At 51.4% G+C, this 20,807-nt stretch overlaps 14 protein-coding genes across 14 annotated transcripts; 5 read left to right on the top strand and 9 right to left on the bottom strand.

Annotated features, from left to right (window-relative positions):
* Nucleotides 1-2: 2 nt before the first annotated feature.
* Nucleotides 3-1,589, bottom strand: An16g00540 (uncharacterized protein; the record flags this gene model as incomplete). The annotated part of the gene is made up of 3 exons (XM_001397331.1): nucleotides 3-796; nucleotides 846-1,069; nucleotides 1,117-1,589. Coding segments are annotated over 3 exons (1,491 nt in total), but the record flags the coding sequence as incomplete, so codon positions are not given.
* A 495-nt stretch (nucleotides 1,590-2,084) lies between these two features.
* An16g00550 (uncharacterized protein) lies at nucleotides 2,085-3,212 on the bottom strand (the record flags this gene model as incomplete). The annotated part of the gene is made up of 3 exons (XM_001397332.1): nucleotides 2,085-2,485; nucleotides 2,543-2,982; nucleotides 3,040-3,212. 3 exons carry the CDS (start codon nucleotides 3,210-3,212, stop codon nucleotides 2,085-2,087), a joined length of 1,014 nt encoding a protein of 337 aa, XP_001397369.1.
* Nucleotides 3,213-3,433: 221 nt separating this feature from the next.
* On the top strand, nucleotides 3,434-3,834 carry An16g00560 (hypothetical protein; the record flags this gene model as incomplete). Its single annotated transcript, XM_059744877.1, has 2 exons — nucleotides 3,434-3,609; nucleotides 3,687-3,834. 2 exons carry the CDS (start codon nucleotides 3,434-3,436, stop codon nucleotides 3,832-3,834), a joined length of 324 nt encoding a protein of 107 aa, XP_059604731.1.
* A 312-nt stretch (nucleotides 3,835-4,146) lies between these two features.
* On the bottom strand, nucleotides 4,147-4,706 carry An16g00570 (uncharacterized protein; the record flags this gene model as incomplete). Its single annotated transcript, XM_059744878.1, has 3 exons — nucleotides 4,147-4,196; nucleotides 4,373-4,462; nucleotides 4,649-4,706. The coding sequence occupies 3 exons, from the start codon at nucleotides 4,704-4,706 to the stop codon at nucleotides 4,147-4,149; spliced, it is 198 nt and encodes a 65-aa protein (XP_059604732.1).
* A 366-nt stretch (nucleotides 4,707-5,072) lies between these two features.
* Nucleotides 5,073-5,756, bottom strand: An16g00580 (hypothetical protein; the record flags this gene model as incomplete). Its single annotated transcript, XM_059744879.1, has 3 exons — nucleotides 5,073-5,129; nucleotides 5,221-5,308; nucleotides 5,578-5,756. 3 exons carry the CDS (start codon nucleotides 5,754-5,756, stop codon nucleotides 5,073-5,075), a joined length of 324 nt encoding a protein of 107 aa, XP_059604733.1.
* A 36-nt stretch (nucleotides 5,757-5,792) lies between these two features.
* Nucleotides 5,793-6,344, bottom strand: An16g00590 (hypothetical protein; the record flags this gene model as incomplete). The annotated part of the gene is made up of 3 exons (XM_059744880.1): nucleotides 5,793-6,034; nucleotides 6,129-6,226; nucleotides 6,313-6,344. 3 exons carry the CDS (start codon nucleotides 6,342-6,344, stop codon nucleotides 5,793-5,795), a joined length of 372 nt encoding a protein of 123 aa, XP_059604734.1.
* Nucleotides 6,345-6,382: 38 nt separating this feature from the next.
* Nucleotides 6,383-9,478, top strand: An16g00600 (uncharacterized protein; the record flags this gene model as incomplete). Its single annotated transcript, XM_001397337.1, has 1 exon — nucleotides 6,383-9,478. The coding sequence occupies one exon, from the start codon at nucleotides 6,383-6,385 to the stop codon at nucleotides 9,476-9,478; it is 3,096 nt and encodes a 1,031-aa protein (XP_001397374.1).
* Nucleotides 9,479-10,238: 760 nt separating this feature from the next.
* An16g00610 (hypothetical protein) lies at nucleotides 10,239-10,827 on the bottom strand (the record flags this gene model as incomplete). The annotated part of the gene is made up of 4 exons (XM_059744881.1): nucleotides 10,239-10,375; nucleotides 10,448-10,485; nucleotides 10,702-10,746; nucleotides 10,781-10,827. The coding sequence occupies 4 exons, from the start codon at nucleotides 10,825-10,827 to the stop codon at nucleotides 10,239-10,241; spliced, it is 267 nt and encodes an 88-aa protein (XP_059604735.1).
* Nucleotides 10,828-11,343: 516 nt separating this feature from the next.
* On the top strand, nucleotides 11,344-11,739 carry An16g00620 (hypothetical protein; the record flags this gene model as incomplete). Its single annotated transcript, XM_059744882.1, has 1 exon — nucleotides 11,344-11,739. The coding sequence occupies one exon, from the start codon at nucleotides 11,344-11,346 to the stop codon at nucleotides 11,737-11,739; it is 396 nt and encodes a 131-aa protein (XP_059604736.1).
* A 1,296-nt stretch (nucleotides 11,740-13,035) lies between these two features.
* An16g00630 (uncharacterized protein) lies at nucleotides 13,036-13,680 on the top strand (the record flags this gene model as incomplete). Its single annotated transcript, XM_059744884.1, has 1 exon — nucleotides 13,036-13,680. The coding sequence occupies one exon, from the start codon at nucleotides 13,036-13,038 to the stop codon at nucleotides 13,678-13,680; it is 645 nt and encodes a 214-aa protein (XP_059604737.1).
* Nucleotides 13,681-14,545: 865 nt separating this feature from the next.
* An16g00640 (uncharacterized protein) lies at nucleotides 14,546-14,839 on the top strand (the record flags this gene model as incomplete). Its single annotated transcript, XM_059744885.1, has 1 exon — nucleotides 14,546-14,839. The coding sequence occupies one exon, from the start codon at nucleotides 14,546-14,548 to the stop codon at nucleotides 14,837-14,839; it is 294 nt and encodes a 97-aa protein (XP_059604738.1).
* Nucleotides 14,840-15,114: 275 nt separating this feature from the next.
* Nucleotides 15,115-16,756, bottom strand: An16g00650 (uncharacterized protein; the record flags this gene model as incomplete). Its single annotated transcript, XM_001397342.1, has 3 exons — nucleotides 15,115-16,380; nucleotides 16,443-16,511; nucleotides 16,568-16,756. 3 exons carry the CDS (start codon nucleotides 16,754-16,756, stop codon nucleotides 15,115-15,117), a joined length of 1,524 nt encoding a protein of 507 aa, XP_001397379.1.
* A 317-nt stretch (nucleotides 16,757-17,073) lies between these two features.
* Nucleotides 17,074-18,799, bottom strand: An16g00660 (uncharacterized protein; the record flags this gene model as incomplete). Its single annotated transcript, XM_001397343.3, has 2 exons — nucleotides 17,074-18,439; nucleotides 18,573-18,799. 2 exons carry the CDS (start codon nucleotides 18,797-18,799, stop codon nucleotides 17,074-17,076), a joined length of 1,593 nt encoding a protein of 530 aa, XP_001397380.3.
* A 534-nt stretch (nucleotides 18,800-19,333) lies between these two features.
* Nucleotides 19,334-20,215, bottom strand: An16g00670 (uncharacterized protein; the record flags this gene model as incomplete). The annotated part of the gene is made up of 3 exons (XM_059744886.1): nucleotides 19,334-19,614; nucleotides 19,671-19,997; nucleotides 20,050-20,215. 3 exons carry the CDS (start codon nucleotides 20,213-20,215, stop codon nucleotides 19,334-19,336), a joined length of 774 nt encoding a protein of 257 aa, XP_059604739.1.
* Between the last annotated feature and the right edge of the window lie 592 nt (nucleotides 20,216-20,807).

Raw genomic sequence — 20,807 nt, forward strand, 5'->3', positions numbered from 1 at the left:
GGGAAGAGATAGCAGTAGTAGAACCTCGCAGCACTCTGCAAGAGTGGCCAGATGCGGTTCCGGAGAATGGACTCATCCCGTGAAAATCGATAATGCTCGATCAGATTAGCCGACAGCCATGCTCCACCCATAGGCCACATCGTCCAGGTTGTGCCATTATCGACGGGGGCTGCATCGCCCCAGAGGTCGGTGTTGTGGTGAAGGACATACCCGCCGTTGCTGCAGTGGTACATGCTTTCGGCTACATCAAGCCCTCGGTCATGCACAACATCCAGCAGATCAATGAACGGGGAAAAGGTATCAGCGAGGTTAGTGACCTCTGCCGGCCAGTAGTTCATTTCGAGATTGATGTCGATGGTGAATCGCCCACCCCAGGCGGGATCGAAGTCCTGGTTCCACAGCCCCTGTAGATTGGCCGGTAGGGCTGGTGACTCGGTGGCGCGCGAGGAGGCGATCAATGAGTGCCGGCCAAAGTGGAACATGAGGACGACCAGCTCCGGGTCGCTGTCAGGATCAATGCGATAGTTCACCAAGCGGCTGTCGGTGGGCAGGTTGCCGGCTGAACCAGAGGATCCCAGGTTCAGGTCCACTCGCTGCGCCAAAGCGGAGTAATCGGCGATCGCATTTTTCTTGACGGCGACAAAGCCAGAGCTGCAAGCAGTGTCAAGCTTTGATTTAATCTCTGCTTCCCAGTTTTCTTGAGCTGAATAGCGATAGGACGTTTCGGTGTCGATGAAGATGTCGATTGTCGAAGCGTTCCGGACTACGAGGGATGTGCCATTGCTTGTAGCCCGCCCTATCAAAGTCAGCGTGTCAGGTACAGATTAGATCGCTCTACTACGGACCATCAGAAACCACCCTGGCCTCGGCCGTAAACTGAATGGGGTTCGAAACGTTATTCGAGTAAGCCCTGAGCGTCAACAACCCCCCGTCATGCGAGAGGGTTGCATTATTGGACACAACATATCGATCTCGAACCAACGAAGAAGCCACATTCAAGCCTCCGGGCTCGCTCGACGACAAGCGCACAGCGACTACGTTATCCGGATGACTCGCCAGATACTCTCGCCTATCTTTATCAGCCAATATCCGCTTGAACACACCAGAGAAACATACCTATACCGCACAGCTCGATAAGTATATTCCACCACCGCCATACCACTCCTTAAATCCAGATATCGCGTATAATTACTGATTCCCGCCTCGTCATGCCCAAAATCCAGGACCAAAGACCCCAGCGCACTGTAGGACTGCGGCGAATCCGGGATGCCAACCATATTTGCTAGAGTAGCATCATTCCCCTCCGTCATGTTCCCCTCTGCCAGGAGCGACCGGACTGGCCAAAGGGCGTCATACGAGCGGGGATTGACACGGTTGATGAACGGGCCACTCCAGATGGAATTCTCATTGAGGGTGACATTCTCGGTCGCAGTACCCCAGATGGCGGCGCCTAGTCTGCCATTACCAATGGGGAGGGTGGAGGTGAAGTTGTTGGCCGGGGTAGTGTACCAGGAGACGTGGGAGGCGTCGAAGTTGGCGAGAGCCAGAGGAATGGCCGCTACTAAGGCGTTGTAAAGCAGGCGTCGCATCATGAGCAAAGTATCGGTGGAGGTGAGAAGGACATCATTGACGGGTAGGAGATGAAGAGTATATAGATTAGCCGTGCAATTATCCGGAAGTGGGGATGCCTGAACATTGAAGCAATCACGATGCATGAGGATACAGAGAAATGGTGCAACGGAATGACAGGGATTGACGGGATTCCACAAATCGGAGACATAAGAAACGGCGAAGACGCGCCCTGATCGGCAGCACAATTAACAATCTGACTGCAGCATGATCCTTTTAACCCACCCCAAATTTATCCGGCTGTTTCCTGGCTGCACCATCCATGGGATGCAAACCTGGATCAGCCTGCGAAGCAATATCTGCAAATGACGAGACTCGGCTCTGAATTGACACCAGTGTCGCTCAAAGGAGGAAACCACGACAAGGTGGAACGCTTTCATATGATAACTTTTGTTTACATTGTGTTTGTTAATTACATGATCGGTAAGGCCAGAACAAGAATCCCAATTTCCACGTCAGGCACCTTCCTCCTCCACAAGGCCTGAAGGAACATCCAGACCATATGCGGCGTTGTCTGCCTGTCCCTCCGGACGGTGCTGGGTTTTCTCGCGTGTGTCGACCCCCAACCACAACAGATCCGGACGGCTATAATGGCCACAGGCATCCACAAAGTGCCGGCACGTCAATATCATATCCAGATCCAGATCTGCATAGACGAATCCTTCTTCATTAGCGGGCAATGGCTCCGTCAGCCGGCGCCCATCGGGAGCGATGACGGCGGACGCGCCTCCTCCCAGGGTATCCCACGGCGGAGACAAGTTCATCTTCTTTACGCATGTGGGACCCAGCACGGCGGTCGTGAGCAGGACGAACGACGCCGACTCAAGCGCATATACCTGGCTCGCACCCGTTCCACCTGAGGCCCATGTCAGCTCTCCGCGGTAGATCTTGCGCGTCTTGAATGGGGTCTTACCTTCCTGTGACATGCCCCAGAGTGACTCGCCCCCCATATGAGGATGCAGAACAGGCCAGGCCGAGACATGAATTTCCTCCCCTTGGATCATGGTGTGATATTTGAGCAGCGGCTGGATATGTTCCCAGCACGCGAGCGCACCCACTTTACCAATGGGCAGATCGACTACATTTAGGAGACTCCGCCCGGAAGATTCTCCAAACACGGTGCGTTCCATGTGAGTGGGTTTCATCTTGCGCCGGCGCATCACAATCTTGCCCGTGGAGTCGATGGTGCACTGGCCGATGTAGAGGGAGTTGCCATCACGCTCGGAAAGGCCGAGGACAACTGTGATCTTGTGCTGGGCAGCGGCATTGCAGATGCGACGCATGTGCTCCGAGTCATATGACAAGGAATTCTTGAGGTAGGTGGTGAATAGGCCCATGTCGACGGGGCGACACCTGCCCAATGGTCAGTACACGGTCGCGGACTGGCGAGGGGGATGAAGCCATGCTGACCAGATCCATGCTGGATACCCCGGGAGCCAACATTCGGGGAAAGTAATCAGCTGGGCGCCATTGCCGGCCGCCTCGGCGATCAATCGGCAGGTTTTATCGACGGTGGCGTGCAGATCCAGCCAGACGGGCTCGTGCTGGGTCACGGCGACACGAACCTTGGTGGAAGCTGTCATGGTTGCTAATAAAGAGGTCTGTGCGTTGTGTTTGGTGAGAAGATTGATTTTGAGTGAACTGTTCAAGTCAAGCGTGAGAACACCAGATCTTTATATGATGCTGAGTGTCATGCGAACAAGGCTGAAGTGATGAATGGCCAAATAGAGGTCAAAGCGAGAAGCTGAAAGGGACTCGGGCAGCAGAATACGATCAGAAGTGTGTGTCTACGCGAGATTGGACCATGCTGGTGAGAAAGTTGAGGCTCGCTATAGGCCCTGGGAAAGAGCGACTACTACTACTACTAGCCATCTACATGGTCGTGGAGATGAAGATAGGGGGTGGTCTATTCACTTACTTAGTATTCGGTTGGAAACCACCCCATCCGAGAGATTCCGATTGGCCCGATCGCGAAGAGCAGTGAAGTCGAGGCAATGAAGATGGATGGGGATGCGGCGCAGCTGCTTTTTAGGGGATGGGGTCCGTCGTAGTGGGAGGAGTGGATCATCTGAATCTGACACTCTATCCACTTCGCTAATAGCCCCCCCTGGGAATGAAACATTGTGTCCAATAACACTGCTCTCTCCTGATCGAGATAGGACCAGTACGGTCGGGGGTACATGTCATGGTCGTGGTTTACAGTAGAGGCTACGGGTCTTCCAGGGCGAAGTCTCGCCCTCACTACCTAACATGTGAATACCTTAGGCTAACTAGCAGGAATTAAAGATGACTGCGAGAATACTTACGACCACTCTGGCATATTATTTTTAGTGAGGAAGAAGAATGGATCCATTTGAGGGACGGAAGATAGAGCCACGCACCTCGTGGCCAATCAGGTCACGGGACCCAACGGGATTCTTGGCCCCTTCCAGAATTTGACCAGAACCGAACCCAAGGGATGGCCAGGATGCCTCCTACTTCTCCTCGGCCAAGTACATGCCTCACTCCCTGACCGCGCTAGAACTTTCGATGGCTGAAAACAGAACTGCCCGTGTAACGGATACTACCTTTCCATAATAGCATCATTCGAGATCTAGCCAGACTATGGTCTCATCTGACGACGTCAGACAGTTGAAGCGGTGAGATGTGGCTTCCTAGCAAGCCTACCAGCCTAACCTCCGCGGGATCTGGACGTACAACAACAGAGATGTCTTAAAAGGAGGCGTACTGAACGGCTACTTACTGGCATGAAATGCCCGAGGGGGATGAGATGTGGCAGGGTACTGGGCAAACGGGTTGAACTTTATTAATAACCCGGGAGATTGAACGGTACCTAAATTCACTCATACTACAGTGCGTGCGTCTGTTGCTAAGTATTTAGACATCAGCTCGCGGGCTAAGAGGTCGCAGAGAGGCACCCCGGACACTGGAGCGTGATTTTCATGGGACTCTTGCCAGAATGTTGGCTGTGCTACGTAAGATATGCGAGATGTACTGCAGCCCACAGCTACCTACATACATGCGGGCTTTTTGTCTCTGCTCCTGAAGCAGTGATCGAGCGGCCTGGACCTGGCCATGATGAGGATGTTGGGCCATGGCACCATCTTCACCTTGTCAGGTCTGGTATTCCCGGTTTTTGTGGGAGTATCCATGTGCTGCTAACCGAAGTCAACTTGGCCAACTCACAGTTGCCTACGACGCTCCTCCCCATGCTGATCGCTCGCTAAATTCAGTGATTCACAACTTGCCCATCCGGCACGTTCCAAACTAGGGTTACTGGTAAAAAGAAGAATAAGACAAAAAAAAAAAAAAAAATAGGCTTATATAGGCTCACCTACGACAGGAGGTCCACCCGTAGCATTTGGCATTCCGGTGTGACGGATTGTGATGCACTTGTCTGGAGGTACACTCAGTGGACAGAGTCCGCGCGAGGGGTGGCCGGCTCACTGGAGGCCGCGCGCCCAAGAAACCGGGTCATGGTTGGACTTGACAAAAGGCCACTGGTAGATGCAGGACGCATTCTCTAATAAGTGTTAGTAAGTACTTTGTTCTGCAGCTTCTGATTAGTGACAATGGCCGGGGAAGCTGCACGAGGCTGACATAAGCGGTACGCAAAAAGGCCGTTGCTGAAACAGCAACAGCAGCATGAAGAACCCACTGCTTATCTACCACAGCAGTCCTGGACCATCCCAATACAATGATGATCCACGTCTGAGGCCGGTTTTGGAACCATTTCCCTGAATCACTGGGAGAGAGGTCATCCCCGCCCCACCGCGGGAGATACACACTGAGGAACACGCGGCGGCGTTCCCTAAGCTTTTGTATCGCCTCAATTCCGCGCTAATCTCAACTTGTTGGGAATCTGTCTATCCTGCCAAGGCCGCAGTGTCAATGCAGGTGGCTGGTCTCAATATGGAAGCTCGAAGGCTGAGCGGTGGCTTCCAGAACCAGCCGGGCTCTTCTGGATTGTCCCTGGAGGTGAATCCAACCTCCAACATTGCATCAGTCACCGCTGCGGCATGAGCTGGTGCCGAAAGCCGCTCCCCAGAAGACCATGGCAAGTTTGCGTGAGTTTTGGCACTTTGGACCCAAACTTTGATGAGCCTTATTCTTGAATCTTGCGCCATCGGCCTCCCTTGCACGACCATCATACCGTCGCGCGCTCACACCTGACCCATGTAGACCGAGAGTTTCGGGACCCATCCAACATACAGGGTCTTGAATGGATATGCCGATTTCATGTAAACGCCACGGAGCCGGACCTTGGTATCAGGCCTGGGTCTGGGGCATTCCAACCTCCTCACACGAGCAAGGAGGACCGGTGGCTCGGAGACCCGCGCTGGCGTCGATATACCCCAGAATTGATAGCGACAATGAGGGCTTATTTTCCCTTCCACTTCATAGCCTGCATGCTCACGCCATGATTCTCCTATGTTTGACAACCAGCTAGGCAAGCAGGATTAGCCCCTCGCACAGGCAAGGGATTCGCTTGTCTATACCTGCCCGAATAACCGAGCAATCGTGACTGCGGCAGAGAGAGAAGCCAATGGTATGCGCTTGGATGACCGCTTCAACATGGGTTGGCACCCAGTTAATCCTGAAGCATTGCGATGGCGAGCCCGAGGCACAACGGCGTCCGTGGAGGAAAGAGTATATGAGGGGAAGCTCCCGAGCTAGTTGGACCTGCTGAACCAAAGATTCCACCCAACACTCATAGTAGCCTTAGCTCCTGCTTGTCTGCTTTTCTTCTACAATGTCACCGTCGCTACTTATCCAAGAGGCTCCGGGAAATGGGTGGTACACCGGACTGGGCCTGGCTGAGCTCCTGGAACGGCAGGCTATCGTTCGCGGCACAGCCATCGCCATTGAAGAAGGCCCGCGCGAAGTCACATACGGCGAACTGCACGAAAAAGCACTCTTTGTCGCCGACCAGGTCAATAGTATCCTTCATGATGACCCTTCCCCAGTCGGCATCATTGTCCCGCGCAGTTTGAATCACGTGTTATCGCAGGTTGCTGTGATCTATTCGGGCCGAGCTTGTGTTCCGTTGGACCCCAAGCTCCCCGACGAGATGCTCAAGAACATGCTCGAAAATCTGGGCTCAACCCTTGTCATCACGGATATTCTACAACAGCATCGACTACCGGGCGTCAAGCATCTGGTGGTTGACCACCGCGTGGTTCCTGAAACCTTTGATGTTAACATTGCCCCAAGTCAGAATGGGCCGCAGACATGCTCTCATGTGTTCCACACCTCCGGTACAACCGGCAAGCCAAAGGCAGTCGAGGCCTTTGCAGAGGGGATGATCAACCTTTGCCTCGATCCAGCGGACCTGATTCGGAAGGGACAGCGGGTTGGACACGGCTCCAACGTCATCTTTGATACCTCGCTGGTGGAGATCTGGGGCCCCTTGCTGCGCGGAGCAACCATGGTTATAATCCCCCAAGAGACTGTCCTCGATCCCCCTGCTCTTAGCGACTTCGTCAAGCAGAAAGAACTCAATGTGCTGCAACTCACAACCTCCCTGCTCACTGTGACGGCGTATGCCTGTCCGGATGCTTTCTCGACCTTGGACACCCTTATAACCGGGGGTGAGGCGATCAACTGCCAGACAATCCAATCCATCTTCGATGCAGGAGCCCCAGGCCGCATCATCAACGGCTATGGTCCGACGGAAGCCAGCGTTTATGTTTTGTACCACGAAGTCTCGGAGGAGGAGGCCCGCAGGGGCGAAATCCCAGTGGGAAAGCCGTTCGGCGACGTGGAGGTATTCCTCGTTGATGATAACTTGAACACGGTCAAGCCGGGCGAGGTCGGCGAGCTACTGGTCTCTGGCGTGGGTGTCGCTGGGGGGTATATTGGGGATCCTGAAAAGACGGCAAAGAGCTTCGTGGTCCTTCCCCAACTGCAGCGGAAGGTGGAGCGCGGACCCAACCACATCTATCGAACCGGTGACTTGATGCGTGTGGATGAGAAAGGAGTATATTACTACCTCGGCCGGAAGGATAACCAGATCAAGATCCGTGGTCAGCGCGTGGAGCTGGAGGCCTTGGAATCGGCCCTGGTTGGTACGGGCCTGGTGAGCGCGGCTGTGGTGGTCAAGATCACGCCGGAAGAGGTCGGCCGTGGCCAGTTTCTGCTGGCCTACTGCATTCCTTCCTCCCCAGATGTCGCCAATGGTGCCATTATGAAAGCCTACATGGAGCAGGCACCACATCTCATGGTCCCCCGTCTGGAGCTAATTGACATCCTCCCCCTTCGCTCCACCGGCAAAGTTGACCGGAGGGCCCTGGAAGAACAGTATTACCAGAAGCTCAAGCGATCACGGGCTAATGGAGCTAATGGAAATTTCAACACGGGCAGTAACGCCGCTAAACTGGAGTACATCTGGATTGACGTGTTTGGTCTCACTGTTGAGCATCTGCGCCCAACCGACGACTTCGTGGCTATGGGTGGAACGTCCTTGATTGCTGCCACGATGATCGCTCGCATTAACCAAACCTTTGGGATCTCATTGCGGGCTCAGATGCTCTACGAAAACACCAGCTTCGAGAGCCTGACACGGCTCGTCACCAACATCCAAGTTCATGGCGATGACTCGAGCATTCAGGCCGAACAGGAGGTCTGGCTACAAGACTCCAGGTTGGGCGAGAACCTACGGCCTATCGGAGGCGTTATCCCGCACTGGCAGGACAAACACGAAGGCAGAATTTTCCTGACGGGAGCAACAGGCTTTGTGGGCGTGTTTCTCCTCGCCACCCTCGTGAAGCGGCCTGATGTCAAGAAGGTGGCCTGTTTGGTACGCGCCCACGATGAGCCCTCAGCCCGGGCACGTCTAGAGAAGACTATGGAGAAGTATAGTCTCTACGCAAACATGGACAAGGTCATCGCCCTGCCAGGCAATTTTGGACAGCCCCGGTTGGGTCTGTCTCCGGAGCAGTATGACTACTTTGCCACATGGTCTAGTGTGATCTTCCATCTCGGAGCCAAGGTCAGCTACGTGGCTCCTTATTCCTCCCACCGCCAGGAGAATACGATCGGGACCTTGAACATGCTCGAGTTTGCCACTCATCGGCGGACCAAAGCCATGCACTACTCGTCCACCATCGCGGCCTACGGTCCAACTGGGTATGTTACAGGCGCCAAGCTACTACCAGAAGATGAGCGGCCCGCGCCGCATCTGGCTGCTCTGCCTAGCGATACTGGTTATGCTCAAAGTCAGTACGTGGCGGAGGCGATCGTCTGGAACGCCATTGATAACGGTTTTCCGGTGGCCGTGTACCGTCCAGGATTCGTGCTGGGCCATAGCAAGTCCGGCATCTGTAACCCAGATGATTTCATCTCCCGGCTCTTCACCAGCTGTATGGACATGGGGCTGTATCCTATCCTGCCCAACCAGCGCAAGGAGTTTATTCCCGTAGACTTTGTCGTTGATTCGATCATCCATATTTCCCAGACCCACGACAATCTGGGCCACGCCTATAATCTGGTGCAGCCTGACCTTAATAACGCCATTGACATCAACACCAGTTTCGACCTACTCAATCAGCTCTCTCCTTACAAGATGGAAGGCGTACCGTACGAGCAATGGGTGAACTCACTCTCCGAGAGATTGGACGACCCCCTGCACCCCCTCACTCCTATGCTCAAAGAAAAGGTGTTTGGCAACATGACCCGATGGGAGGTCTACGAGAACATGGCCGAGTTTGGGCGGGAGAACATCCGCCGCGCCTTGCAAGATGCTCCGCACATTCTCAACCGCGACGACATTGAAGTGCTCTTCCACCGGTCGCTGAAGAGTTGGCTACCATGTTGTGTATGGCACAAGCCCGTACGCATGCAAGCGTGAGCAAGAATCCTTTCTCAATTATGTTATGGGTCGTTCTTATTGCCGTTGAGCGGGCATCGGTGGGCATAAGTTGAATGAATTGATGAAGGACAACGAAGCACACCAATGAGAAATCGATGAACTGATGATCCGAGAAAACCGAGAATGAGAAATGGAAAAAAGCGTGCCAAACCGAGGAGGAGAACAATAATTTATACCTCATTGATGTCAGATAAGACGAATCATGAATGCTTGATAGAACATAATGTCAATTGCTTATCCGCTAGCCAAGGCATTCCTCATGAGCAACAAACCGTCACGACTGTTCTTGGCAGTAATGGACGGAAGTGCAAATGCTTCAATTGAGTGGCCCAAGATATCTTGCTGCCTGGAGCCACCACTTGCCTTGCAGGTTTCGTGTTCTTGGCCTGCTCATAGACTCAGTCTGAGAGTAAGGGTCATCAGGCTGAACAGTAATTTCATATAGCTCGGCTGAAGATATCAGGCTTTTTCTCCAATCGTTTCCTAGAAAGACAGGGTTGATCTCAAATAGGATAATGTCGGGTGCTCCAGGGGTATTGAGGTTGATGTCTGCCTACTAGCATGAGAGACAGGGGGGTGACCTCGGTGTTGTTGGATTTATCGATAGCCGCTTGGCCAGTGTATATGGAAGTGGCATACAAGATTACCAATCCCTTGCTAAAAAAGCTTGTTCTGGACTTGGTCGTGAGCCTATAACGGGAATATGGTGCTTTCCATCTTAAACATATGATGTCGTTTACTACGATGATGGCCATGTGAGAAGCTCTGCTGCTCTACCTTCGGTACCTTCCTCGCCTGTCGCTAGAGGGGCTTTCGCAACAGCGGCAAGTGCACAGTAGAGACGGAAGTGGGCACCTTTATCAACTTCACTGAGGGCTGGTTAGAATCTGCCCGGACTTCCAACTGATTTATAGACGACACATGCCCGTCCAAATTACGACCACTTACACTCTTGGATCATGCCGGGGCTGCAATAGGCGATAGTCCTGCACGGGAAAGAAAAGCTACAACTAGAACTGCAACTACTTCTGTAAATAGTTCGTCGTACCGGATATCTTCTCCATACGGCTCGCCAACCACCTGTTCGGCCAGGAGGAAGACCAATACAACGGTAATTTTACGGCGACGAGAGATAGCCGACTATACCGAGCGCAGCAGCACTGCAACTGCCAGCGAACAGTATCTGGTGTATGTTTACTTACTTCGTCTCATGGCTGACAGGCATACTGAAATATGACGAAATACAGCTATGGGTGATAGTATCTTGGACTAGTAATATACCTCAGGAGCGGAGCCTGCACACACGATGGTATACAGGCCGCAGCCATGCTGACGCCTTGGCCTCTTTCAGCAGGCAGTTTTTTTCACTCAAAACACGGCATATAATCTGCCACAACTTGGGGCTGCTTTGAGTAATGAACCAGAGATGGTTGGTCCGAGCATTAATGGATATAGTGCCTATAATCTACGGAGCGGTGTGTTCGCTCGCAACTTTGACGTAACGGCAAACCGATGGACTCTCACACACTTCCTTCCAGTCACAATAAAATCAGAGTTGTGGCATTCACCGTAGCCAGAATCTTTAGCGGATACTCAACAGCAGTGGTTCGATGTGGTATGAAAGTAGACCGTGTCCATTTCTACGACCGGACTTTTGTTCTTCCCCCTGGCTTCAATATATAGCTAAGTCTCCCACTCCCCCTAATCCATCTCTAAATCTTCTCGGTAGCGCCACTCTTCTTTCTCCCTTTCCCTTCCACTTGGGTGGAAAGTGTGCTCTATCCAGGCACTCGGACGCCTTCTCTTATGCCGACTCTCTTCTAGAGCGCGGAAGGTATCGAACAATGGCATACCCCGACTTCCACCGAATCGATCCGGAGCTAGAGGAATTGGACGCCAGCGCCAATCACGGTCCTGTTTTCCACGACACTGAGAGATCCCCAGTCTACGAAGACCACTCCCAGGGCCTTATATATCCTATTGTGGCGCAGGATGACGTCGCTGCCCTGCGACGCTACCACGCAAACCCCGGCGCTAGGGTTTTCTGGGAAGCCTACGAGAACCCCTCATGTCATCCGTTCTTCGTCGCCCAAGCAAATAGTAGCTGCGAAACCCTTCAGGACCTGCTCCAGATTTACCTCGCGGATTATCTGTTAACTGCTGGGACTGGTGGCCACGCACCTCATGGCGGCTTTCCGCTTCTATCTAAGTACCTAACAGCACAATACTTTATTAACTAGTAATGATTTATTGCACGCCAGTCCCCCACCCCTAATTATAACATGATGCAAGTTGGGCTACTAGTGCAGAATATTAACTTCTCATGTATCCTGGTGATTTGCTGATAAGCCGCCCTGCTCCACTCTATCATTATCATTGGAATACTGTCATCAGAACGAGCTGAGGCAATCCTTGTTGTTATCATGGCATTAGATGACATCAATACCGAGGATAAAATGCATCGATGAGCTGAGCTCGATCAGCGGTTTGTTACTAGTATAAAACATACGGGATTGTGTTAAGGCAATGTATCCCATGCTCCGCCCGGCTGAGAAGAGGAAGTAAGTACTGAGCACGGGCTGATCTACTGGTCTTCACAACCTTCAAACTATAATTTGAAATGAGTCCACTAGCTTTTACACTATGTCTATATTATCATGAGATTGTTTAGCTTCCTGTAGTTTACTACTAGTAGGCTCAATACATTCGACTTAGTCTTGCCGTAACCTTGTGAATAGCTATGCGACAGACCGTTGAAAAATTATTAGATCTAAGTATATCTAGATTTGTATTACATATAGCCTTCCAGTCTTTCTCTAATCTGCAACTATGGAAAAACTACTTCTTCTAAACAGAATATACAGGCCTTATTCATGCGCTGGTAGAGATATATCTTAAACTAATTTTGAAAATCAAATATCTCGAACAAGCGGGTAGAAGAAACAAATTGCCAACAAAAGACCATCCACCGGATGAAGAGATGGGTAATGAAATGTGATACCAATTATCTAATTATTATCCCTCTAATTCCAGCCTCTGTGAACATACCTTCTCTCCTGAGCACAATTCAATAATTTTGCTGCCCCAGGTCACTGCTCCTCATTCTACTTCGACATACGGGAGCCATGTGGGATTTGCTGAAAACCTAAATCACTAAAATATGGACCGTAAAAATGGCGTAAAAAGTAAAATCAAAAACAAACCCGAGAGTTCAAATATTCTGTATCACCCATCGTCGAGTCATCTTGGCTAACCTTATTATGCAAAGCTAATTCAATTAATAGACCCAACTATATTTTTAGCACTACCCATGTAGCTGATAGCGAGTCTAGACTATATTCGAATTCCAAGTCCGGAGGCTAATTATATCATATATCAGCCACCCCAACCAGATCTCAAATGTCACGAGATAGGCGCCAATTATTATAAGTAAAAAGTAGATCACATCACAAATCAGACAAGCAAGGAAGTACTAAGAGCTTAGCATCTTTATTATATCCACTACTCTGACCTTTCATAGTAGATATCTTTATCTAATGGCTCTATCATCACATCTAGCCAAGAAATACGAATACCACCCTACAAATACTGGCGACTTGCGAAGTCCGTACCCTATGCTTAACGCACTTGCAAACCACGGTATAATTTCCCGCGATGGCCGTAATATCACGGCTAGTCAGTTGAAGAACGCCCTAAAGCATATTGGCGTGGACATTGACATCAGACTAGGCCTTGTCAATTCTGCGTATGTTGTCCACGACGAGCATTCGCATCGTGGCCTGCGCAACCCAGAACAGGTAAACGACTCCGGAGTACCTGTCCTAGATCTGGATCAAACTGGTCGGCCTCATACAATAAAACACGACGTGTTTCTCTCTAGAGAAGATCGCGCCTTAGGTGACTGTATCAGTCCTCATCCTGGGTTAGTTCAAGGCTTACTCGGGTATCCACAGCAAGACTTCTTCACCGCCTCCCAACTTGGGAGGTTTCGCAGGAAGCGGTATACAGAGCAAAATGCAAAAAATAAGATTTTAGACTTTGGCTACAGGGCCCACATAGTGGCCTGCGCTGAAGCTGCTCTATTCCAGGGCGTATTCGGTGAAGGTGTCTTTTATCAGCTGCCGGTTAAGTATATGAAAGCCGTTTTTCAAGAGGAACGTTTACCATTCAATGAAAACTAGACGCCGCGGTGGTTTCCATTGATAGTTCCTGAGTTGGCTATCTTGGTTCTTATAATCTTGTATTTTACTTCCTGAGTTAACTTGTTTTAATTTCGATGCGCATAGGGCTCCAGCAATGAATTTACTCTTTCCGATGGACGTCCTAGATCTTGCATAAATGGACCAAAAGACAACCTTGATACGCTTGACGCAAGATTAGTCAAAGCGGCTAAGAGAATGCTGGCTCGTCAAGAAATAATTAGGAGATAATCTTCTCGATAGTACTATTAAAATATCCAAGCACTGTAATATTATCTACAATTATTTAACCATCCCTATGGTCAAACCATCCATACTGCCACTGGTTTCCGCCTTCGCGGCAAGCAACATATGTAAACCAATAGGTAGAATCTAGATGTACAACAAGAATGAAGAGACATTTTGAGTCACTGTATTTCTACTGCCGCCAACAGAGGCCTTACATTCAGCAGTAGATGCTCTGAATATTGTGGACATCTCCTACCCCTCACCACTTTGTTCATCTTGCCAACTGGTGATCCAAGTTCCACAATCACATCTGCCCGCAGGAAGCTTTTCTATACGAGAAACCCGTGAATAAAACTCTTCATCCCGAGGAGCTTTCCGTTTGCGGCCGCGCCTCTGATGTGTTAGACATAATCACGCTTAGAGTTAGTATTACACGATATACATCCATAGTATCGGGCTATACAGCGAGTCGCTGACACGGGGATTCAGAGTTTTGCAGAGTATATCTCTGACTAACTTCTGGTCTCCACCAACCATTCCATGGCTAACGTAACGCGAGCCTCATCTGAATCAACTCGACGCGGCTCGTCATCTGATCAGCCGGGGAGCGGATGTGAACATGGCCGACTACGTGGGAAATACACCTCTTCACGAGGTAATGAAAGGGACTATGCTGAAGCGGTATGACAACAACGGAAACCTGGATCCCACATATCCCTGGGATGCTCCCCTACGAGGTCGACAACAATGGATCCAAGTCCTCGTGGAGGCTGGTGGCTTGATGCAGCAACCGAATGCTTCGGGACAGACGCCGGCCCAGCTGCTCAGTGAGGTCACCAGAAGACATCAGTGCAGAAGGCAGGTGAGAGCCAGTGAAAGCCCACGAGGGGCAGCAAATTTGAGGTCAAGGTGAGTATCAAGAATGGTTACGAAACGCGGCGCGAGACGACTCTGTTCGGCATTCACCATTCCCGGATAGAGACACCAGATTATCTACAAACATTTGGCAGTGATCAAGGGTCGATAGAAGAGTCAGATGCTTGGCAAGGTTTTGTGAATGAACCGGGGAAATCTCTGAAGTCTAGTTCAGAGCTATAAGATCCAGGTTAATGCTAATGAGTGTATTATCAATAGCCTGAGCTTGGTCTCAACTCCGTTCACTGTTTCCTGAAACAGGAAGATGTCTATCTACAACCGATAGCGGAAGCCGACGGTATTCCAATCGGTCGCATCTTCATAATCTTCCGCCTGCAACTCGACCGACTGCACCAACACCGACACATCATTACCGTCCTGTCGCTCATTGACAACTTTCCCCCCCACAGCACCCGCCAGTGTCGCCGTCCCCTGGACACCCTCCTCGCGATCGCGCTTCCGATTAAACCACTGCAAGTAGCATCGCAGGGACACCGCCAACACCGCAGATATAATATAGCAGATAAGGATGGCTCGAAACGAGGTCTGATACAGGGGCGCCTCACTTGATTTGAAAAACTGCGGCCCAGCAATATTGCCCGCACAGTAAGCGATGAACATCATGGAAGTGATGGTCATTTTCTTGGTGACACCACGGTAATTCGCCTGTAGGAGGGACATGATAAGCGGGAGGGCACCGGGACCCGTGGACAGCAGAAAGTAGCCGAAGAGCTGGGCGCCGAGGGGCACATGGTGGGCGCGGGCGTAGATGATGGCACTACCGGTGATGGACAGTGCGACGATACACACGATCAGCAGGCAGTTCCAGTGGTGGGACCGACCGGCCAGCCAGCCGGTGAGCGCGATGGTGCCAGCACTGATCACACTGGCAGGGATGACGATCAGGGTGGATTGCAGGGAGGTGAAGCCGAAGGATTTGATGACGAGGTTGCCGAAGTTTTGTGTGCCGCCGTTGGGGATCTGGGTCAGCACTGCCAGGGCGAAGAGATGCCACGTCTTCGGGTCGCAGAGGCATTCGACAAATTGCGCCCATTTCCAGGTGGTTTTCTCTGTCCGACCGGTACCTGCGATCACGGCACGATGCGCCATGAACTCTCGTTCCTCCGGGGTGAGGAACGTGGCAGTGGAGATGCTATCCGGGAGGAAGGCGAAGAGGACAAATCCCCACAGAAAAGTGGCTACGCCGAGGATGATGAACATCCACATCCAGGGATGCAGGGGGTGGTCAATGTGGCCAATGCCATAGGCGAGCAGACTGGCGACGAGCCCGCCGACCGAGTTGCCCGAGAACCAGATGCCCGTGCGGAAGGGAATCTCATCGCGGGTGTACCAGGTCGAGGTGAGGAACATGAAGGCCGGCGTGATGGTGGCCTCCGCCACCCCGAGAAGGAATCGCACGGTCAGCAAACCGCCGTAGTTGGTACAGGCGGCCGTGAGGGCTACTACGGCACCCCAGAACCAGGTATTGATGGAGAGGTATTTGGCGACGGGCACCCGGGGTATCAACACGTTGGTTGGCTGGAAGGAAGTCAGCTCACATGTACACCAGAGTAAATGTCGCGAAGGGACCACGGTCGCACCCATTCCCAGAAGAAATATCCAAAGTAGAAGATGCTGGACACCCAGCTGTACTGCTGGCCGACCAAATGCTGGTGGAAATCAATTAGTAACAGTACGCTAGCTGATCGATAAGGAAGGCCCTCACGGTATCTTCAATCAATCCAAACACAGATGCACTCGACAGGATAGTTTTATCCATAAAGTTGAGCAGGTAAGTGACGAAGAGGAGAGGCAACAGACGACTGTCCACCTTGCGTAACACGCGGGAGGCGATCACTGGCGACTCTTCGGGCGCGTCGTGCGCCTCTGCACTGGTGGCTGCGACCGTGTCCATCGCCAGGAAGAGCAAAGCACAGCGACCAGCAGAGAATATTATCTCTACACGGGTCAAAGTCCCAAGATAAGTGATTAAGAATGATATTTAGAGCTCCGAAGACAAGTGCCATATCTTCACCCCCGCCGGATCCCTTCCGATATCTGCTGCGGAACCACCAATCGGCACGCGCATCCAATACATCAAGGGATCGCCGCTGCGATACGCTATCCACCAATAAATCTGCAGGATTATGATTTGCCAGCGGTGTACTTTGCGATTTGTAGCTACAACCTGCCCAATGCTTCCTTACACTATGGGGTTTTCCTGGCATGCCCCTACAACTTTGACTTCGGTGGCCTGTCAATACTCTCCATAATTGATGGCAACAATCGATCCACCGCTCGCCAGATGGCCGAGGATCCTGGATATTCAAAAGTCGCTCCGACATAGTACGTATTGCGGTGACCCTGCAGCTTCTTCAACTCCTGGTAGAAACCGTCCTCAATGGCCTTCCGCCCAACTGACATTTCAAAAGGGGAATGGTCGGCAAACGCCAGGAATTCCGGGTCGTCGACATCGTATCCAGCTCGTCGCAGTCCTAGAATATCCTCCACAATAGCCGCCTTGACCTGTTCCTCCGTCATGGGCTCCTCGCTACCGTATCCAACGGCCATCACACCTGGCACGGCAGTCGGATACATCATCAAGATACACGGAAGAAGGGGAAGGGAGTAAGGTGTGTCGGACCCGCGATTGACAATTTGGACTCCCTCGGGGCATCCATCTACCCGCACCAGGCCAGCGTAGTAGTGTCCGTAGATGAATTGGCTGAAAAGAGAAGATTCAAAATCGTCCAGATCGAGGCCATCCAGCACCTGTCCAGTTGGAGGGGCCGCCAGGATGGTCGTGTTGGCCTCGATGATCCAACTCTTCCCACCTGACGATTCCACCCTCAATCGATGTAGCTCATCGTCCTCGCGACACGCCTGCACGACAACGCTACCAAGGAGGGCGTCATTCCCCAGCTCCGCCAAGGCAGCCTCATACAGTTCTGAATTATCATGCCGAGCAGTGGACAGAAATCCCGTCTCAAGTGCTCTCAGCATATCCAGTGACACGAACTTCATTAGATAGACGGTAGGGTAGTTGAGCCAGTTGCGCACGCCCTGGCTGTAGATACTGATCAGCTCGACGGCAGCCCCCAGGTCGTACTTTTCAACGAAGTCCCCAAATGGCATCAAGAGATCCTCTGGAACGTCTTCTGGAAGATTCCATCCTTCTAATAGGTATGGATATTGTCGGAGAATGTCACCATAACGCTCCAGAGCCTTGCTGACATTCCCGGGATAGGGGTCCACAATTTCGCCGGTTTCAAAGTCAACGCGTTCCATCTGACCGCCGCCATTTGAAACCTTTGCAAAAGGCACTTCAAGATGGGAGAAGAAATCTATGGTCTCAGGCGAATCTTCAAACAGGGTCACGCCAAAGTCAAGCGGTGTGTCCGTGGTCGGCTCGATGTACGTGATAGTATGACCGCCCAAACGACCGGTCTTTTCAATCACAACCACAGAATGCCCCTCCTGAAGTAGGTTGATGGCAGCATATGTGCCGGCAGCACCACCCCCAATGATACAAACGTCTCGTCTAATTACCTCGCAGTCATTGCATGAGGAGGAATTGATGGCGTTGGAACGACCGATGCTAAAACATGTTCCAAGAACAAAGAGAAGTAAGGAAAATTTGGAGAACGGAGAGAACATAATTTCCAATTGCAGGATGGACCTATTTAGTAAATGCCTGTATGCTGTTGGTGGTCACAGCGACCTATCTATACCCGCCGACTGGCTGGGAAATGAGATCTTCGGTGACCCCAAATGATGCGGCAACCCAATGCCGAAAGAAGGAGGGAAGTCCTGCCTGCAGTGGTGTGTCATTGAAAAGATGCAAGTAAGCCTGGATCCTGCCGCTCCTGCTGTTACTTAGAGAAACAGCAGGTAGTACCCGGTGGTCAACTGCACCATTCACAACACTTATGGGATGTGACGACTTTCTGTGAAACATTCCTATAATGGCAGTAACAATAATCCTTCCATTGCCATTTGTCAGGTTGTCCCGCTTGAGAAAGCTTGAGCACCAGAAAGCTCAGACGATCCGCGACGAGATGTCTCGCAGCACGGACAAATTTACCATTCAGCTGTTGGATACATATACGAGGCGCGACAGGCAGTAATATGGCTGATGAGATGGAGATTGTTAAAGTGCAGTGTTACCATCAGCATGTGATAGGCACATTCACCAGAAAGACCCGCCGGGATAAGGTATCAGGTAAATAGTAATATAACTAGCAGACAGACCGCCCGATTATACATGGCTCGGTTATAGTATATAAGTATCCCCTTGTCGTTTCCAGTGGCAGCGAGCCCGCGTGTTTGGTAACATTTTCGGAATGTAATCTGGCAGGACTTTGATGGCCTTAGGTAAAGAAGAAGAAAAAGCAGAATGCATCACATGATTGTACAAGTGAGGGGACATGTTCAGTGCCACGCGCCCTCGTCCAACCAAATTGGTCTACATACCACGGCAGTGGTATTGTCATCAGGCGCACTTGCCACTCTGGCAAGTCAGGTTGTCGGAACAGTCGTTCTCGGTTGAGCAGGAAGCACCTGAGCACCATGGGTCAGTGTAACACGAAGCACAGACCAAAGAAGGGGTCTTACCAGCGCAATGGCCTGACCAGGAGCAAGAGGATGATGAGCTGGACCCGGAGCCAGAGCTAGAGCTGGAGCCCGAAGAACCGGAACTGCAGTAGCTCGAAGCATCGGCATTGCTGTAGACGTTCGAGGTATAGCATTTGCCGCTCGCAAACAACTCGTCCGCTTGGTTGTACTGTTAGTTCATGTGATGTAAGTGCTATCCGGGGTGGATAACATACAGTTGACGGTGTAGGAAGTGCCCGGGTTAATAATGACGGTTTGAGAATCATCAGGAGTCAAAGAGTCTTCGCAGTGAATCTGGGTATCCCCACCACTGGAAGTAGTAGAGCCAGTCCAAATATCGATGTGGAGCTTGCCGTTGTCATAATCGGTGGCTGTTTCTGTCAGCGGAGGAACGGAACGAGCGTGAGGGTACTTACTGCACTGCGCACATGTATCCTCGAAGCGGAGATACTTGCGAAGGTATGGGAGGTAGACGATCTCACACTTTTTAAACTCGCCAGGGGCGGTGGCAAAGGTGAGAGGGTCGTCATACGTGCCGGTGCCTAGCAACTGTTAGCTTTAACATGTACCGCCGGAAGGACTATGAGAACGTACCTCCAGCCGTATAACCACGACCACAATCATACGCAATATCCGCACTGGGAGGATCGTTGTCGGGATATCCGTAAAAGGTAATCTCGACATCAGATTCGGTCGAACATGCTACGGATGCCCCAAGAAGGCCAGCGAGGGCAAGAAGTTTAAGAACCTTGGAGCTCATTGTGTGATGAGAAAGAATAGTGAGATCAAAGAAGAGTAAGAATGCCGTGTTGCCAAAGCATATGAGAACTTTAAAGGGGAAATACCGCGTTTATATAGTAAAAGGTTTTGCTAGGGAAGTTACGATGAGCATCATACTATGTCTAGTCTCTTGTAGACGGAGTAGCATTGAAGCATTCCCTACATGAGGATTATGGCACTAGGTTTCAGCCTACTACCTGCAGAATCCTTCTATTAGCGGAAATACGAGATGCCCAACTCTCGTTGGAGGTAGACCGAATGGACTGACTGATCGACACATCCTAGTGCTTATTCTCCTACATCCACAAATCCAACTATCGCCCTATTCCATGGCCCAGGGCCTCATACGTCGCCAAAGGAAATGACTGGAGATGACCCAGCAGAAGTCGAAGCTTGACGCGCTTGCCATACTCGATTGTACAATGTTCTTTTCAATTCCCTAAAGCACCCGCTGTCCCCGCAACTACCAAGGCGAGAGACCGACTTTGGTGGCTCCAACCTTTTCTTCCAACGGTTTGCTAAGTATGGTGGGGTCCGAAAATCCTGGGTCTTGGGCGGGCAGATCGAACCCA

This window comes from Aspergillus niger (genome assembly GCF_000002855.4).
Source record: "Aspergillus niger supercontig An16".
In the NCBI taxonomy this organism is placed as follows: Eukaryota; Fungi; Ascomycota; class Eurotiomycetes; order Eurotiales; family Aspergillaceae; genus Aspergillus; species Aspergillus niger.